This window comes from Pempheris klunzingeri, chromosome 6, assembly GCF_042242105.1.
Source record: "Pempheris klunzingeri isolate RE-2024b chromosome 6, fPemKlu1.hap1, whole genome shotgun sequence".
Classification (NCBI taxonomy): Eukaryota; Metazoa; Chordata; class Actinopteri; order Acropomatiformes; family Pempheridae; genus Pempheris; species Pempheris klunzingeri.
The window spans coordinates 3,462,787-3,482,953 of record NC_092017.1 but is presented as its reverse complement, the minus strand read 5'-3'; the positions used below and the strand labels follow the sequence as shown (position 1 = coordinate 3,482,953).

The 20,167-nt window shown below is 42.4% G+C and overlaps 1 protein-coding gene across 1 annotated transcript in view; it reads left to right on the top strand.

Annotated features, from left to right (window-relative positions):
* Nucleotides 1-20,167, top strand: part of ptprfa (protein tyrosine phosphatase receptor type Fa) — a 208,441-nt gene that overhangs the window by 103,323 nt on the left and 84,951 nt on the right. Inside the window, exons 11-12 of the mRNA XM_070832882.1 lie at nucleotides 15,817-15,934; nucleotides 18,503-19,084. Coding sequence (XP_070688983.1) covers nucleotides 15,817-15,934; nucleotides 18,503-19,084 — 700 coding nt within the window. The remainder of the gene's footprint in view (nucleotides 1-15,816; nucleotides 15,935-18,502; nucleotides 19,085-20,167) is intronic.

Genomic DNA, 20,167 nt, shown 5'->3' with positions numbered 1-20,167 from the left:
ATGTGAGCAAACTAACATGAACTTAACTTTATGGCTGCACAGTAAACTACAACACATCATGATAATCAAACTCACTGAACAATGAAGCAAATCAAAACCAATACATTAACAAGGTTAAACCATTGTTTAGCCATGTATACAGTAATGCTATGCTATATGTGCCCAGTTAGAGTTTGTTACCAGTCCTCAGAAGGGAAGAAGAAGGTCCTTCAGTGTGCTGCTTTCTCCGCCTGTTGATGAACCAGGCTGGAAGAAGGTTGTGGTTCTTTGTCCTTGCTGTCCTGGTTGCAGGTTGGAGGAATCTGGTCACTCCTTTGTACATCGATAGTTAACAGCTAAGTGCTAACTTGCTGGTGTGCTCCTGTTGCTCTGAAGATCAGCTGGCAGACTCTTGGATCATAGCTGCTGGCGCTGATAAGCTTGGTTCAGGCAGGACTTTGTGTCGCTGCCATGAAAAAGGTGGTCTGCTCTGGTACAGGCTACACTGAGGCAGAGGCCCTCAGGAATGTGAGAGACCTCTGGCAGGAGAGATCTCCTCCAGATGAGCAGGCAGAAAGAGCCGAGCAGAAAGAGGGCACTGAGCTTAGCTCAGTTGACCCTCAGAGGTCCAGGGCTGGAAAGAGAGGATCGCTCCTCTTCAGGAGAGCGGTCCTAAGCATATCAGCACCAGCAGGTATGACCCAAAGTCTGCCAGCTGATCATCAGAGCAACAGGAGCACACCAGCAAGCTGGTGACTATCAAGGAACAAAGGAGCGACTAGATTCCTCCAGCCTGCAATCAGGACAGTAAGGATAGAGAACCACACCTTTCCTCCAGCCTGGTTCATCAACAGGCTGAGAAGCAGCACAATGAGGACTGGTAACAAACTTTAACTGGGCATATATAGCATAGCATTATTCTGATTTTGTGGATAAGGAAACAGAGGAAATGAACCAAAATGCATATTAAAATGATACATAACATGTCAACATGTCAAGGTAAAATCTTTGTACAGGACTTTTACCTTTTACCTTATAACAAGGCTCACACTAGCTTCCTTTTTGCCTTTGTCTTTTGAATTCCCTCACCAGCACTGATCAAACTTGTCTCACCAAGTGGCACTATGGAGAACAGCTCTCATTTCACTCACACACACACACACACACACAGTACCTCCATTACCACATGCATTTGAAAGCAGCCTCAGTCCTTCAGCCACTAATCACTGCAGCCATCCAGCATGCTGATCAGCTCCTAGAATAGCCTCAAGTATCTACTGAGAGAGTTCTACTGAGAGAGTTTTTCTGACTCATCTCTTTTCATCAGCAGACTGATGAAGACTCAACGGACTCTCACTAATCAGTGCTAACAAAATTTATTTTACAATGTCTCTTTTAATTAGCAACTATCCAAATAAGTCGTATTTGTAATTAATACTTGTGTGTAGCTTTTGTCTGTAGCACTTGGGCAAACAGTTTTCTCTAAAATGTGTATGTTAACTGTATATTAATATATATGGATATTAACATTAAGGAAACCTTTACTGATAATTTTGTTTTATTACAACCTGGGTCTTATTTTTGTTCTTTTGTCTATTGTTCCAATCTGTAACAGAAAGCATTGCATAACATAACATTGTTTAAAATGAAGTCAGACAACACTTTAACTTTTTACTAATATCCAGGTCAGACGGAAGAGGCTGAAGTTGGAAGGTCTATTGCAAACATCCAGCCTAGTTCATTCACCATAGTTGAGCATACACAGTTGTCCTGTGCAGTGGGACTATTAGCAGCATTTAGGGGATGTTCGCCTTCAATAAGATGGTCTTGATCATCTGAACAAACTGATGGTTATTTTACAACCTCTATGTAGGGCCACATAGGGCCACATTCTCAGATATCAGCAATTGATATTGGTGTGTACAATATCATCATGACCAATAGAAATCATAGACGACGAAACTGAAAACAAGGTCCAAGTTGTCCTAAATTCAAATTTTCTTTTAATAAATCATAGTAGAAAATGTTAAAGAAAGAAGCAAACTTATCATAAAAGAATAGCTACAACTACACAGCTGTCAGGCTGCTATTGAGCTTCTAAAGAGGTGTGTCGTAGCCTAGTAGCCTTCTGCCTTCACTTATATTCCTCATCCTTATATTCCCATGTTGGTTTCTTTCAATTCATTCCAGAAAAACTAGAAAAACAACGGGAAAGTCACTAATAAATTTTTCTCAAAACCAGTGTACCAGGATTCCTTCAGAACATGTTTTTGTGGTGTGATGTGTGTGTGTATGTGTGTGTGTTATGTGCTGTTTTGTATTTGGCTCACTCTGCTGCAGCACATCAACTGCAGCACATCAACAGCGCCCAGCTCATCCTGATGCTGCTTTCATCATCAGAGGGGACAGAGGGGAAGCCCTGGATGAACAGTCAGGTCAGACACATGCTGCCTGCCTGCTCCCAGGCATTTAGATCAGGTAATGAGGTGGAGTACAAATCCTCAAAATACAGACTGAGGAAATAAATCAAAGAAGCCAAACAGCAGTGCCAAGAGAAGCTTGGTGCTACCACTCCACCGACACCAGGCTATTGTGGCAGGGAGACACAGAGGACACACACGCACACATCCAGAACAGGCGTGAATAATACTATTCAAGTTCATGTCAGCTTTATCCAGCTCCATATTCCTGACTAAATTCCTGACTAATGAGCACCTACACCAGTACACATCATGAATAAGTTACATAGCCTAAAGGCACGGTGTAAGGATAAACTGCGAGAGTCCCACCTGCAAATTACTTATGCTAACCTACCTGTCAGCTAATGAACTAACAACCAACTGGTCTGAATACTCCAGGCTTGCTAAGAATGCGAATTTTGATAACTACTAAGTTGTTAAAGACAATGGGCTGTTAATAAAGCTTCAACACATTTTTCACAAAACCAGCAAAATGCATATGAAATACGTTAATTTAAAACTTGCTAACACTATCACGACTTAACAATAGCATTGGCTGGTTTGGTTCAGTCAGTTTGCTAAATATTTTTAACAACAAAATTTACCAATTCAGGTGGATCATTTTATATCTAACATATTACATTATTTGTTTATAGAAATAAATGGTTGCTTTGCATTAGACTTACCTTCTCTATGTTTCCAAGTCACCGTAGCTAAAGAAGATGGCGGTTCAACAGCCGGGAGAAAGATCAAGCCCCCAGGAAGTGCGCCAGGCTTTGATGCCAATTTTCCATAGTGGCCAAGCTGTGTAATTACAACAATAGCGTCCGTCACGTGATGCCATTGGACATCATTGGGCCAAAAACACTTTTTTCCCATGGACTTACATTCTGAAAGAGATACCTGTAAATTAGCTGATACATTTTTCGCAGCCACAACCCTTGTGAAATGACTCGTGACCATCAGACTTTGGTAAATGGTCTGTATAGCGCCTTTCTAGTTATTTCAACTTCTCAAAGCATGACATCCTCATTCACCCATTCACACATCATTCATTCAGGAGGAATGTAATTTGGAGGAGACTATTCTTTCATACTCATTCACACTCTGAAGCCATGCTTCAGGAGCAAGTTGGGGTTCAGTGTCTTGCCCAAGGACACTTCAACATGTTGACCCATAGGAGCTGGGGATCGAACCCCCGACCTTCTGATTGAGGGACGACCCACTCTACCACTGAGCCACAGCCGCCCCACTTTGATCCATTCGGTCTGATAACCTTGAGAAAGTCTAGAAGAGCGGCTCGATTAAATCATTTTAAAAAGCAGAAATCTGACTATAAACTCATTTCTGTTAACTAATAGCTGACGAAGCTAAAATAAAGCTAAAATAAATTTACAATAAGTCAAATCAATAACGAACAGCTTGCCAAAATATGATCTTGAATATATGAACATTTGTTCTTGTTATGTAGAGTGATTTTATTTGTTGGTAAATATTAAATCATGTCACAGGACATTGTAGTGTGGCAACCAGTGGCTCAGTTTTACTAAAGCACAGTACTGTCCAACAAGCTCTCATTTTAATGCACTCTATGTACCAAGGGGTCCAGGTGATATACTTCATGTATGGTGGGGGTGCTAGTGGTCAGCTCACACTTTGAGCACAGAAGGGTCCAACTGCCCTAACGCTGTAGGTGCTGCGGGGGCAAGGGGCCCTAGTGGTCAGCTCAGTGTTTAAATGGGGACCTTACACTGTGAGCACTGTGGGGCCCAGGGACCCCAGTGGTCAGCTTAAATTTTAAACATAAAAGGCTCTGGGGTCCCATGCACTGTAAGTACTGAGGGGCCCTAGTGCTCAACTCCCACTATAAGCAATAATATAGAGGTAGAAATACATGCACAAGCCATTACAGTGGCTGGCTCACATCATTCGGCTCTACAGCCAAGTGGAACACTGAAGGGATTATTGCAACATTCTTGTTAAATGTGAATACCTAGTAATATACCTAGTAATATCACATGTAAAGACCCCATGATTATCCAGATGGCAGACAGATTGAGTGTTAATAGCAAGTGGAGATAGGGTCATTGAATCAACACATGAAGATAAAAACAGGTTTTCTGATCATGGCCCCAGGATATTATAAACCAAGACAGACACAAACATAGAAAATCTTTAAAACCAAAATTACATCAATACAAACAAATCTCCTATTCAAAGATAAGATAAGATAAGATCAACTTTATTAATCCCGAATTTTTTGCCAGAATACAATACAAAAGTTGAAGCAGTATACACAATTACAGAAAGGAATTAAATAAAATCATTCTATTTGATGATTCAAGTGAATCTTCAATCTTCAATGACCTGTCACTGCAGACAAGCCCTGATATGGCCTGTGAAAGCCCCTATTGTTTTTGACAACTTGGTCTTTATTTTGACAGTAGTAAAACAGTAGAATGGCCTTGGTTGAAAAAAGAAGCCTCTGGCTCAGAGACATTTAATATGCATGCATACTGGTTCCGTGTTACGACCAGACATGCACACAAGAGGATGGACTCAAAAACTTGACATGAGGCAGCACAGATTGTAAAAAGGTGTAGCTTTAATGTTGCACAATAAACAAGGACAAGGCACCAAAAAACAGACACTTACAAAAAATATTTCCTAATAGATACTGTAGGACTTGTTACTTGTTTTCCCTTTATTGATTTCTGTTTTTTGAGCCAACCCCATCTAGTGGCCGAAGGATGGGGATAAAGGTGAGGGAGTCAGGAAGGTGTGGCCGACCAGAAAGAGACCTGGACCTGTTCACCAGAGAATCCTGAGTTTATCTTTAGCATCCTTATTTAAAATGGCATCTTTGTTTATGAGGTTTGTGGACATTGTTATGTTAAAAATGAATAGTGCTTTATTTTGAAACATTTATTTATTTGTTTATTTTATTTTTTATCGGTGGACATTTGTCTTTGGAGGTGTCAAGTCAGACGCTTCTGCTCAGCCACCACAGTGGTTATAAGCACTGGAATAACCACTACATCAAGTCAAAAGACTCTTTTACCAGGCAAATCGACAGGACTTCCATCAAACAGAAGGAACTCTAGCAACAAAAGGAGGATTGGAGTTGGAATGGAGACATGGAGGATGATGACCACATGGCCTGATTGTTTGGGAGCTTGGTATGTACAGCCTTCTTTGCCTTTCACAAACTAAGGAGCAACAAAGAAATAGAAGGAAATAAAGGAAATCTGCTACTGGAGTGGATTATTTTGAAATCGTTCAAACTGTAAGTAGTCCACTATAGGAGAGGACAATTGGATTTTTTTTGATAATTTCTGGATAAATGATTAAGAAAAGATGGCTCATATTGTAAAAGGAACAGAAGAAGAGGAAATAATGGCCAGTAACTCAAACAAAGGTCAAGAGATGGATGAAATTGAACATATATCCAAGTTAAGACACATGAGAAGAGGAAAATTTGCACATTTAACAAGGAAAAATATAATGATTGAACTTATGGAAGATGCATCTTGAGGTTGAAGACAATCTTCTGAAATACAAGCAACTGTTGGAACACACACATGGAGCTTATAATGAACTTCTGAGTGAAGAGGAAGCAAATCAAGATATATATGAATGGTTTGGGCCTAAAATGGCAGAAATTAATGAATTTCTTTCTTTGGTGTCTGAGTGGCTGTCCGGAGAATGTGAGCCCAGACAGGCTGTTGGATTCCAAGAGATGGAAGTGGGCCCCAAAGACAGCGCATCCCAAGTCTCAAGAGCTTCTTCTGTAGCCTCTGCTAGGATCCATGCAGAAGCAGAACGAGCAGCCATCATGGTCAAAATGGCAGCACTGAAGGAGAAGCATGATCTGGAGGAGCAGGAGGAAGCGCTGAACAAAGAAATGCAATCATTAAAGCACAAACGGGAAGCTTTGGAGCTGAAAACTCAGTTGGAGGCCTCATCTTCTAAACTTGCTGTTCTTACGTCTGCAATAAAAGAACAGGACACTGCAGAGGTCAATCCGACAGCAAAACCACACACTGAAGAGCATCAGCCATTTGCAGAAAACCTGCCAACTGAAGGTAACGCCAACAAACTGTTTCTATTACACAGATACCTAGTGTTCGCCGCAGGGATGGTGTCCATTTATTGCATTGCATTTCGTAATGCAGTCAGATGGACTCAATGCCATCCATACCAAAGCCAGCAGTGACCAGGCAGCCAGTCCTTAATTATTTAACAGAGACAGTTCAAATTCCAGATGTGTCTAAAAGAGTATCAGATCAGCTCATGGCATCCTCACGGAGCAGTATAAGTCATGATAAGCTGACAAATATCCTTGAATGCCAAAATGATATTACAGCAATTCTTGTTAAGCAACAACAACTCTCTAATCTCCCACAAAAAGAGATCCCAATTTTCAGTGATGAAGTTTTTTCATATAGACCATTTATCAGAGCCTTTGAGCATACCGTTGAGCTTAAGACTGACAGTGAAGCAGATAGACTGTATTTTCTGGATCAGTACACAAGCGGCCTTCCCAGAGATCTTGTAAGGAGTTGTCTCCACATGAGCCCAGACAGAGGCTATAGGAGAGCTAAAGCTTTACTAAAGGAACACAAAAGGAATTCAAAATTTGCTCTGCTTACATGAAGAAAGCATTGGAATGGCCTGCAATTAAAGCTGAAGACTAAGGCATTACAAATCTTCACAATATTCCTGAGAAGTTGCTGTAATGTTATGGAATAAATGAAATATTCAGAAGAAATCAACTTGTCATCAAACATGAAAAACCTGATATGTGTGTGAATTTGAGGAGAGGCGAGGCAGATGACCCAAATTTACAGATCTTGTTGAGTTTTTGGAGAAACAGGTTAAGATAGTTTCTGACCCAGTGTATGGTGACAAGAAAAGTTGTCCATTAAAATGAAACCTAAGCCAGGAAGGAGCTTTGCAACTAGTGCCTCCACTGCTGTCTCTCAGCCTGCTGAAAAATTCAAGAGTACTAACTTTTTTCTCTCTTGTTGCCTGTGCAGCGACAATCACACTTTGGATCATTGTACTTCATTCCAGAAAAAGAGACACAGAGATAAAGTAAACTTCTTAAAAGAAAAAGGTCTGTGTTTTGGCTGTTTGCAACATGGTCACATAAGTAAACACTGTAGACATAGACTTATCTGTTCAGCGTGTGCTAAACAGCATCCTACTGTCCTCCATATTGAACAAATACCAAGTAAAGAAAAGTAGAGGCAGAACAGTGAGACAGAGATTATATTAAACCCCTTTAATGAAGCTGTGGTAACGCATCCCAAAGCATGTGGGCACATTGGGGCTGGTACTGGGTCCGGCAATGTACTGTCAGTGGTGCCTGTAAAGGTCAAAAGGTCATCGAGGTGTATGCATTCATAGACCCAAGCAGCACAGACACTTTCTGTACAGAATGCCTCATGTCTCAGCTGAACCTTAAAGGAAGGAAATCAAACAATCTTGTTGAAAACAATGAGTCATGAAAAGTTGGTGCCAACATATGTGGTCTCAGATCTTGAAGTTTCAGAATTGAATGAACATAACTTCATTAAGCTACCTGATACATTCACCCAAAAGGAAATGCCTGTCACAGCTGACAACATAACCAGAAAGCAGGATCTTGCTAGACGGTCATACCTGCAAAATGTTAAAATTCCAGAGATAGACAGCAATATTGAGCTGCTGATAGGAACCAATACTTCCAAGATAATGGAACCCTGGGAAATTGTTAACAGTCAGGGTAATGGACCATATGCAGTGAAGACCCTGGTGGGATGGATAATCAATGGACCTTTTAAGAGGTGGTGAGCTCAGTGGATGCAGTCACTGTTCCCATTCCCCGACAGTAAATAGAATCTCTGTTGCAAATTTAGAAAAGCTTATGATTAGTCAGTACAATCACGACTTCAATGAAAAGGCATCAGAGGAAAAGCGTGAGTTGTCACATGAGGATAAAAGGTTCCCCCAAATTGAAAATGATTCAGTCTCACTGCTAGATGGACACTATGTTCTTAACCTGCCCTTCAGGAAGGATGATGTGCAAATGCCAACCAATCGCCACATAGCCATGCAATGTCTCCTGAGCCTACAAAGAAAGTTTAAGAGAAATTAATCATTCCACAAAGAGTACACTGCCTGTCTCAGTGAGGTTATAGCTAACGGATATGTTGAGATTGTCCCACAGGAAGAAATGGATGAAGCTAAAGGAAGAACCTGGTATATTCCACATCATGGAGTCTATCACCCCAAGAAGAAAACCCTCCGGGTGGTGTTTGACTGTGGTGCTGTGTATCAGGGTAGGTCGCTCAACTCTGAACTTCTTCAAGGTCCTGATTTAACCAACTCATTAATTGCTGTCCTGCTCAGATTTAGATTGGAGCCTATTGCACTTATGGCAGATGTAAAGTCTATGTTTCATCAAGTCAGAGTCTCTAAGCCAGACATAGATCCCATCGCATGCTGGTGCACATATTTGCAGCTGTTTCATCTCCTAGCTGTGCTAGTTTTGCCTTGCGACGAACAGCTGAAGACAATCCCCACTGAGACACCAGGTAACAAACACCATAATGAAAAATTTCTATGTGGATGATTGTCTCACATCTGTGCCCACAGCTCAGGAAGTAGTGCAGCTGGCATCAGACCTTGGTGAATTGACTAGCAAAGGTTTCCAGCTCACCAAGTGGGTAAGCAACAGCAGAGCTGTGCTGTCTGGCATAAAAGAGGAGGAGAGAGGGAAAGACATCAGGTCCCTGGACATCAACAAAGACCAGTTGCCAGTTGACCGTGCCCTTGGACTTCAGAGTGTGGAGGATGACACCTTCAGGTTTGAGATTATAGTATCTGAAAAGCCACACACAAGGAGGGGAATCTTGTCAATGGTGAGCTCTGTGTTTGATCCACTAGGCATCCTAGCACCTTACTCTTCCAGCCAAACAGCTGTTACAGCAGCTCTGTAAACAGAGCTGTGGATGGGATGAGCCAGTAACTGCAATTCAGTCAAAGCAATGGATTAGTTGGATTCAAGATCTTCCCAAACTAGCGGACTTTAATGTTAGACGCTGTATTAAACCCAGTGATTTTGGAAAACCACAGTCCTTTCAGCTGCACCATTTTGCTGATGCCAGTGAGACAGGATATGGAGCAGTAAGATACCTCATGATGAAAACTGACCGAGGTGAGATGCATGTCTCCTTCATAGCAGGAAAGGCAAGAGTAGCGCCTTTAAAGCAAATGACCATTCCCCGGCTTGAGCTCACTGCTGCAGTGTTGTCAGAGTAGATACAATGCTCAAAACTGAGCTACAGCTCCCCCTAGAAAGTTCCCTATTCTGGTAGCCAAGCAGTGGTAAAATGCATCGCCAATGAGAGAGCAAGATTTCACACATTTGTGGCAAATAGAGTCTCTGTCATAAGAGAGAATACTGACGTCCAACAGTGGAGATACATTGACAGTAAACAAAATCCAGCAGATGATGCATCCAGGGGGCTGAGTGTAAAAACAATTATGGTAAACAGACGTTGGATCCATGGCCCAGAGTTTCTGTGGGAGCCCCAGCACACATGGCCAGCAGAAACTAAGAACCACGAGTCTCTACCACAAAATGATCCAGAGGTCAAGGGTTGCACTGTTGTGTGTAATGTTGTGATCCAAGAGGTTTCACCAGGTTGGACCAGATTACTAAGAGCAGTTGCTTGGTATCAAAGGCTTGGAAAGATCCTGCTAGCCCTGGTTGCTAAAAGGAAAGAGCTTGCTTCCATGGTCAACACACGTTCTCAACATCAGAAGTCAAATAGCCAGCTGCAAGCCTTCAAATCTACAATCGGTGGTCAATGTATAACTCTAGAAGATCTTGGCATTGCAGAGAACGCCATTGTGTCATATACTCAGAAGCAAGCATTCCAACGTGAGTATGAAAACCTAGCAAAGACACCATCTAGTGTTCAAAAAACAAGCTCCATTTACAGGCTGGACCCAGTCTGGACAGATGGGCTGTTGAGAGTAGGAGGAAGATTGTCTCGGGCAGCCATGTCTGAAACCATCAAGCACCCCATCCCATCATCCTTCCCAAATGGTGTCACATCTCTGCTCTGATCTCTGCTCCACCACATTCATGAAAGGTATGGTCAATGTGGAAGAAATTATATCCTTTGTCAGCTGCAAAAGAAATATTGGATAATTAATGGAAATAGTGCAGCAAGAAGAGTCATATCAAAATGTGTTTCCTGCAGAGGGCTTAAAGGCAAAACGGGAACAGAAGATGGCCGATTTGCCTCAAGAGAGAACTCTACCAGATCTACTACCTTTTACACATGTTGGCATGGATTACTTCGAGCCAATAGAAACAAAAAGAGGAAGAGGTCTAGTGAAAAGATATGGTGTGCTGTTTACCTGTATGTCTTCCAGAGCTGTTCATTTGGAGATGGCCTGCTCCTTAGACACCGACTCCTGTATCCACGCCATAAGAAGATTTGTCTGCAGACGTGGTCAGGTAAAGCACATCTGGTCAGACAATGGCACCAATCTTGTCAGCGCTGAAAAGGAACTAAGAAAGGCTTTGTCCAGTTTCAACCCCAGTAAAATCCAGGATGCCATGATGGACAGGGGTATAAACTGGAGCTTCAATCCACCGGGAGCATCTCACCATGGTGGAGTGTGGGAGAGATTAATCCGAACAGTAGTGGGTTTTGAACTCACTACTGCATTAACAGACAGTCGATGATGAAGGTTTCCACACATTGCTTTGCGAAGTTGAGGCAATCCTTAACAATCGTCCAATTACCACCACATCCTCGGATCCTTTTGATTTGGAGCAACTTACCCCTAACCACATCCTTCTGCTGAATTCCCAACCTGTTCTTCCTCCTGGTGAGTTTTCCAGAGCTGACTCTTATGCCAAGCGCCGATGGAAGCAAATACAGTACCTAGCTGACCTGTTCTGGAGGAGATGGACGCAGGAATACTTGACACTGCAGGAGAGGCAGAAGTGGCCCAAGGTTAAAAAGAACTCCAGTCCTGGAGATATTGTGGTAGTAGATCCCACCTCCCCCCGGTCTTCATGGCCTCTGGGAAGAATCCTGGAGACAAGGCCTGATTCTAAAGGACTGGTCAGGTCAATCAAACTTAAAACAAAAACCGGCATCTTAGAGCGACCAATTACAAAGCTCTGCCTACTTCTGGAAGAAAGGTGACTTTATTTATTTTTGTACTACAGTAGTAAATGTTAATGCTGAGGCTAAAACAGATACCAACCTGACCAGACTCAAAACACTCACAAGAAACTACAACTAACTCTCTGACTAAAGATGCTGGAACACTTGACACAATGCAACATAGACAATATATACACCAGGGAAGGGAGCACAGGTGGAAACAATCAAGACGGGGCAGACAGTCACAAGAGCAGGAAACACACAAGGGCAGGAAGTCAAGGGGCCTGAAATGAGAGGGAAAAGTATTGTTGGTTGAATTGTCCCTTTATGTCACACCATCACGTCCAGTAAGTGGAACTTACAGTATTGATTGCAGTCTCAGCTCTGTTGAGTGCTCACTGTGACTGACTGTGGGCACAGTCACTGACTCATTGCATCTGTGCAGTGTTTTCTTGCAGTTCCAAAGTTTTACACAGGCACATAATTTACTTTTCACAGCTTTGATACTGCCTTTCATGACGTTACATCATTGTGATGAGTTAACAGCTTGCTTGCAAGTAGCTAATTAGGTAGAATTAATGGGAAATAAACACAGAGATGGGTGCGACCTTTCTCTGGCAACATTTTTTGACAGTGTTGTCCATTCAAGGTTAGATAGAACTAGGAAGCTCTGAAAGGCTGTAGTCACAAAATCACAGTGGAGGGAAACAAGGAGTGCAGCAGCTAGTGACCATAGATTATTATTACATTATTACAAATAGGATGTAAGCCAGAATTGCATTGAATATACAGTTGCTGTTGTGATGGTTTACCAGCTTGTGAGCAGGCAGTAAAATGAATACATCATGTATACTATGCAGGTATAAAACAGTGGTAATAAATATAAGGGGGTGTAACGTGTAATAAACAGGCTACTTAAAGTAGTTTAAAGGTAAAGACCCAGAGATCAGTCGTTTTATGGCCTGTGGAATATAGCTGCCCTTAAACATGATTGTGCAGCACCAGATGCTACCATACTATCTGCCAAATGGCAGTGGGCAGAGCACTTTGTAGCTGGCTCTCTGATGGTCCAGTTGGACTTCTTCCTCCACTGCTGGGTGTAGATGTCCTCCACTGATGGCAGCTCCATCCTGGTGATGTCCTGTGTCATCACATGTTGTCCTGGTGATATGCTGTGTTGTCTTGGTGATGTGTTCTGTTGTCCAGTGTTGTCCTGATGATGTCCTGTGTTGTCCCGTGTCCACAGAGGTGACACTGCACTCTGACTGGGCCCACTTAGTGGCCACTTAGTGTCAGCTATCCCCAGCAGTACGTGAACAGTGTGTACCAGTGGGTGTGGGAGACTTTTCTGCTGTTGGTGACAACAATCTCAATCAGCTCAAAATGTTTGAAGTAGTGCAATGGGACAGAGACTGGTTATAGTGAGACAGACAGACTGAGTGGACTGGTTATAGTGAGACAGACAGGGCTGAGTGGACTGGTTATAGTGAGACAGACGGGCTGAGTGGACTGGTTATAGTGAGACAGGCGGGCTGAGTGGACTGGTTATAGTGAGACAGACGGGCTGAGTGGACTGGTTATAGTGAGACAGACAGGCTGAGTGGACTGGTTACAGTGGAATAAAGGGACCCATTCATCTACTGTATTTACACCTTTGTGTGTGTGCGTGAGAGAGACATAACGGGTAGATGAATTCATTGCATTGGAGATGGACAGTGCATCCATTCATGCAGTGAGGAGACATGCTTTTCTCCTCATTGTGGGAGAAGCAGTCCACAACTGCAGACTTTTGGCCCTCTCGGCTCTAGCAGCATGCAAGCTTAAAGCCAAGCTAACTGGCTTGCAGAACCTCAAACTATTAGTCCAGTTTCCCTGGGTGCCATTTAAAAGATCTAATCTAATTTGAAATGTATTATGCTGAATGTGTGGTCTCCAAAATTGGTTAGAAGTGTCCTCCTGTAGTGTCTCAGTGGGGATGAATGACTGAGGTGGAGGACAGCAGCATTTGATGTTTGACACACACCAGCTGATTGATTGGCTTCTGTTGAAGCAGACTTCCCTCACAGCAGTGATGTCTCCTGTTTCATCTACTCAGTCTGTGGGATTCATCCCCACACACACTCAGCTTGCTGTGCGTTTGGAAAAAGATGAATGAAAGTCCAAACAGATTTTTTTTTTCAAATCTTTCCAAATGTAAGAAAGTATCTGGCAACAGAAGTGAAAAGGAACACCATCAGATTAAAATGAGTATGTTTTTAGAGACTTCAGTAGTCACAGTTCTCTTTTATCTTTCACCTTCTTTGTCATGCAGAGAAGACAGAGAGAAATGTCCCTGCAGGCCCCCGATAAATTCCGCTATGTACATGTCTGCTCTTGAATTAGCAGAAGATGAACATTTTAAAACATTCTGTGATTGATATAAAATTCACAGCCATTAAATAATAATTTAGATAATTTAGAGTTTTTGGTTGTTTCTGGAAGCCCTGGCAGCTATATGTTTGTGTGTGTAATAAGTAGCATGAAATTACCAGTTTGTTAGATACATCTGTGCCAGTCTTTTCTACTCTCTGATTTAAAGGACAATTCCAGTTCATTAGTACATTAGTTCAGTTCAAGTCTGGGTCTTATTTTCACATGATGTCCACCATACTGACCTATTCTGTGCATTGTGGCATTGAACCGAAAGCTATGCTGTCACTTCACCAACACCCCACACACCCCTCACTTCATACCCACATCTCTACATGCAGTCTCCAGTGACTGCTTGTGATCAGAAATCACAGAAATAGCTCTGTATGCGAATAAACGCACAAGTCATTTGCAAAAAAACGTATGAGTGTCAACATTTTGTTTCAAATATTCATAATCTAATTAATAGTAATGTCTCCTCTATTCAAAAGTCTGTGTGTCTTTGCCTGGCGCGATAGTATCACAGCATTATGTTGTTCCTTTAGCATTATTATCTACTCCAGATCAGATCCTTATTGTTAACTACTCTGAAGGAGCACATAGCAAAGCTTTGGTGAGCAGGAAGATGGTCAAAGGAGCTGTTGGGTGTCAGATCTGTGGAAAAGAGACATTAAGGATTTAAAATTGATTCATCACTTGTGCTGATTAACGAGGGACACACCTGTCCAACTGAAACATAGGCACAGAGTTTAGAGATTGGTTAACTTCTTTTAATTCTGTTAGAAAGTTATAATTGCATCAATATCAGTGTACCTTCTGCTTATGCAGAGGACATCAGTGGAGTAGGCAGCCCTTCATGTGGCACAGGAACCACACACATATACACTGCTAAAAGAATGTAGTCCTGTGTGGCCCATCACCACCTCTCGATGAGGTCTGAGTGATCAGATCTCTAAGTGTCTTGGATGCATTCACATGTTTAATGCCAGTCTGAATAGGTCAGAGCCTAGAAACCAAACTCAAATCAAATCCACTCTGTACAGATACTTCATTACCAAAAGAATCTGTTTCAGATGAGTTGGCTGACTGAAAGAACCTTGTGCCTACTAAGTTACAATACATAAGAAAAGGCAATCAGACATTTTGTAAACAAACCTCCAGGCTTGTCAAACTTATCTGGAAGAGAAGATAAAGGTAAATGGTATATTCTGTCCATCAGGGTGTAATCTCACAGACCCAGTTCCTGCTGCACTTGTATGCACACTGTTGCTGTGTAATGAGGGATTACTTCCAATATCATGGAGGCACTCACCTTTGGTCTTACCTCCAGAAAAGGAAAAAGCTTGGCTCTCTGACTGCGTTTCTCTTCTCCAGAAGTACAAACATGCAAAAATACGACCAACGTTGTAATGAAGCAAAAAATGTTTTGCACTGATTACATTATTTTTTGAGGAATATCTTTATTGTCACTAAAGAGACAGGGGCATCTACAAAGCACATGATTTTCAAATCTACTTCCAGGGGCTCACATATAACCAGTGTCCTCGTGAGCTTATATACCATTTCACAGTGCAGCCAACAGCGAGAAACATGGACTTCATTTAGCAGTGCCTCACTCACCCTCACTTGAAGTCACTGGCTGACAGCATGCCAATCCAACTGAGGTCATTGTCTCAACCTGAATGTTGTTGCCCTTTCTCTCTGCCTTTTCCTTTCTCTTCTGCGTTCTCTCCATTTCTCTCCATGTCCCTATCTTTCCTCTGTCTTCTCTTTGTCTCCCTACCACACAGGAGGCCATTCTATCAGGTCTGTTCCCAGAGACTACCTACTCTGTGACTGTGGCTGCATATACAACTAAAGGTGATGGAGCTCGCAGTAAGGCCAAGGTGGTCACAACCACAGGAGCAGGTGTGTGCTGCAATTAGATATGTTGCATTTACCTGGAAGGCAAACCCATTTTTAAAAGATGTCTTTTTTTTTTTTTTTTGACAACACTAAATCACAGATTCACTGGTCAGCTTCACATACAGGTTTCCAGTGCACTGAGGGCCCTTTGCAGCTTTACAGATGCAGTTAACTTTGGGGTTTACCTCCAAATAAAATAATAGCCCATCCTAAAAAACTTTTCAGCTTGTTTATGATAGTCTGACTACTCCTGCTCGCTGCCCAATTAATTTGGTAATTGTAATGTATGTAGTCATTATCACTGTCTTTCTCAGACTGAGAAAATACTACAATTAAAAAGAAAAATGCAGACGTGAAAGCTGGGCCAGGAAATAACAGCTGTATATCAATCAATCAATCTTTATTTATATAGCGCCAATTCACAACGGCGTTATCTCAAGACGCTTTACATGAAGAGCAGGTCTAGACCAAACTCTTTAATTAGAGAGAGACCCAAGGATTCAAGAATCCTCACATGAGCAAGCATCAGATATTATATTGAGCAACAGTGGCAAGGAAAAACTCCCCTTTGGTTATAGCAATAACCATAGCAATCAATGAGCCCGTTTACATAACCATAAAAATACGATCATTATCCGATTTTTGGAGTAATCAGATTATTCAAGTGATCATGTAAACAGCATAATGTGATATGCATTATCAGATAACGGCAGCTATCTAATTACAGTAGTGGGCTGTTAGGGCCAGCAAGGCCCTCTCTGCTGGCAGAATCAGAATCACTGACTTGTGTTTTAATATTTTCCCATTAATCTTTTTTAGATTATTCCTAATAGTCTATGCTCTTCATTTCATAGCGTGTTTCTGTGTCTCTGGGCTGGGGTGCTTCCAGCAGTGTATGTTTATATTAGAACTTTTATCCAATCATATTTCAGCCATCATGTGTTGCCAGGGTCAAAGAAGCCTGCCCTGAGGCCATCAGAATCAAAAGTGCAGGCGCCTGTAGCTTAAAATACATTGCAATGAAACTGTTGCTTTAACCAAACAGATTTCGAGTTGGTGATCCCAGGGCCATCTAGCAGGCGTAGGATAACGTTAGTATTTAGTATTTTCACGTCCTAGCCTAGGCCCAGGTGTAAAATGCACGGCCCGCCAACGTCTGATTATGAGAAATCGGATGAACACACCTAGGGCGTTTCTCAATATCAGAATCAGAATCAGAATTCCTTTAATAATCCCCAGGGGGAAATTGCTTTTTGTTACACACAGCTCCAAAAGAAGAATAAACTTCAAACACGAAAGTAAATCAGGTGAGTCCAGAGTCCAGGGTCCTCTCCTCTGTACAGTTCCCGTATGGGGTGAAGTTGGGCAGTGCCTTTGCCATGGTGACATGGTTGAAGACAGAGATAGCAGTGAATGCACTCGGGTGTAGAATCTGTACCCGGGCTATGGCGGAGTGGATGACGTCACACGCCGAAGTCGGGTTGGCAGAAGGAGGAATGTAAACAGTCACCATGACAACATGTGAAAACTCCCGTGGCAGGCAACGTGGACAAAGACCAACAGCAAACAGTTCAATGTCCGGGCTGCAGATGCGCTCCTTGATAGTAATATGAGCAGGATTGCACCACCTGTTGTTCACCAGAACGGCAAGCCCCCCCTCCTTTCCGTTTACCGCTCCTGGTGCAATCCCTGTCGGCCCAAACAGTTTGGAAGCCACCAATGGAAACATTGTCGTCGGGAATGTCCTGATGCAGCCATGTCTCCAAAAAGCACACCAGACTACACTCCCGGTAGTATGCGCTCTTGTCCGTACTTGTAAAACGTCATCATTCGCAGCCCAAGTACTGTTCCAATTCAAAGTCCGCATCAAGCCAAATACTGTCAAAATGTGCGGATGTGTGCTTGCTCCGCACATTTTATCGAGGATGCATCGGGTGGTGACTTGTGTGGACTTCTGAAAGCTACGTATCCCAGAATGCTTTTCATACCAACCAGCGGCAATAGTGGAAATGGCGGATAAAGCATATGACAGTTTTAATTTTGAAAACACTACAATTGTTATGTTACGGGATGTAGTTTTAAGACTTTTATGCAAGTTTATAGTTTTTAAATTTCAAATCTATGGTGGATTTGACAACATGCACCCTACTTGAAGGGTTAACTTTGTTTCGTTCTTTTACATCTGCGCATGTGAAAAAAAATGTGACGTATGCACAACGTGAGCAAAATGGCGTGCAACATAGGACAGTTAACGCTAAGATCGTAGGCGTCGCCATGTTCAACAAGACAGGACCAGATGTTTTGAAAATAACAGGAAGTTTGAGTCTTACACCACTACGTACGTACTCCGAAAGAAATCCGATAAATGGACTGAAACATGTAAACCAGGGTTTTTCGATTATCGCATTTCTGAAGTGCTTGTAAATGCATCAGATTCGGTTATTACAATTATCTGATTACTCCCAGTTATCAGATTTTTATGGTCATGTAAACAGGCTCAATGTGTTACTAGTTTTTTAGTTTTCAATAATCAAGACACGTGAATGTTGGAGAATGTTTCCTGTCTTCCAGTGCCGGTCAAGCCCACTATGATGATCAGCACCACCATAGGGAACACTGCCCTGATCCAGTGGCAGCCCCCTAAAGAGATGGTGGGGGAGCATGTGGGATACCAGCTGCAGTACAAGAGAGCAGAGGAGGAGGCTTTCATTATCAAAGATTTCAGACAGACAGATGATCATTTCACAGTCACTGGCCTCCACAAAGGAGCCACCTACATTTTCAAACTGTGTGCCAAAAACCAAGCAGGCAATGGGGAGGACTATGTGAAGGAGATCAGCACTCCTGAAGACATTCCCAGCAGCTACCCCCAGAATCTGAGTGTGATAGGTCTGACTGCCACCTCCACCAAGTTGGCCTGGGACCCCCCTCTTTTGGCTGAGAGGAATGGGAAGATTGTAAAGTACATGGTGGTATATCGAGATATCAATAGCCAGCACAACAATACCAACAGTACCACAGAAACGCAGACGACTATCCAAGGTTTGCAGTCTGACACAACCTACGACATCAGAGTCCAGGCTTTCACAAGCAAGGGGGGAGGGCCCCTCAGCCCCAGCATCCAGAGCAGAACCATGTCCACCTCTATGCCAGGTAAGAAGCACAGTCTATTCATCAATGCTGCATTGTGATTGTTTAGGCCACTTACTGTAGCTTCATCTGGCCTCAGCACACCATACATCACTCTATCAGTGGGCATTTAGGGCCCTATTTTTTTTAAAAATAGCACAAACACAAATAGAATCTCCAGGCACAGGCACAGCTTAGCGCAACAGAGACTACATACATTGTTAGAAATAGGAACATAGAATCAGCAGGTGGAGTCAGCTTTAATAACGATCAATCACATCAGCTCCTGCCATCCTCTTTAAAAGCAGCAACAAATGAATGTAGAGGCTGACCTTTCTGATAGAGAGGATGTTATCTAAATCTTCATGAAACACCTGCAGTTCCAAAATAACAATAAAAACATCTGAAAAATTATATCATATTGCCCCAAATATGAGTATCTAAATAATGAAGGAAGGTATCCATGCTATGCCACAAAGTAAGCAGGATTTTGGAGATGTGTGAGTCTAATCCTCTGCTGTGGAGTTGGTCCTGAGTAGAAGGAACCACAAGTTAACATAATCCATTGCAAACATGTTTCTGGCTCCATTATTTGCACTTGTTAGTGTGAATGCTGCTGAATTTTAGTTTATGTTTCTAAGTGATTTATCCGAAATGCCATTGTGGGTCAACAGTGTCTAGTATCCTTGTTGAGCTTTGCCAGTGTGGGTCAGGTACAGGTTTGCCTGCAACCCCTGCAAACATTTATAAAGACGAATCCTATCATGTCAGGAGAATGAATTCATGAAGTTATAGTTGCTGTGTCATCCTGTAAAATTATATGCTGTAGATGAAACATACGTATCATTCCTGCTATGACAAACTGTGCCACCGCCTAGGCATTGCATACACAGAGTATCATCCACTGTGGATGAAAAGTCTCAGATGCTTCATGAGAAAGTGAAGGGAAGGAGTTGTGTGATTCTTCTCAACCTAGTGACCACAAGGGGCAGTAGTAAAACACGAAGGTGAGATTATCTGTGCCTCACAGCAATAAGGTTCCGGGTTCTAATCCAGGTTTGGACCTGGGGTCTTTCTGTGTGGAGTTTGCAAACACGGGGAGACCGT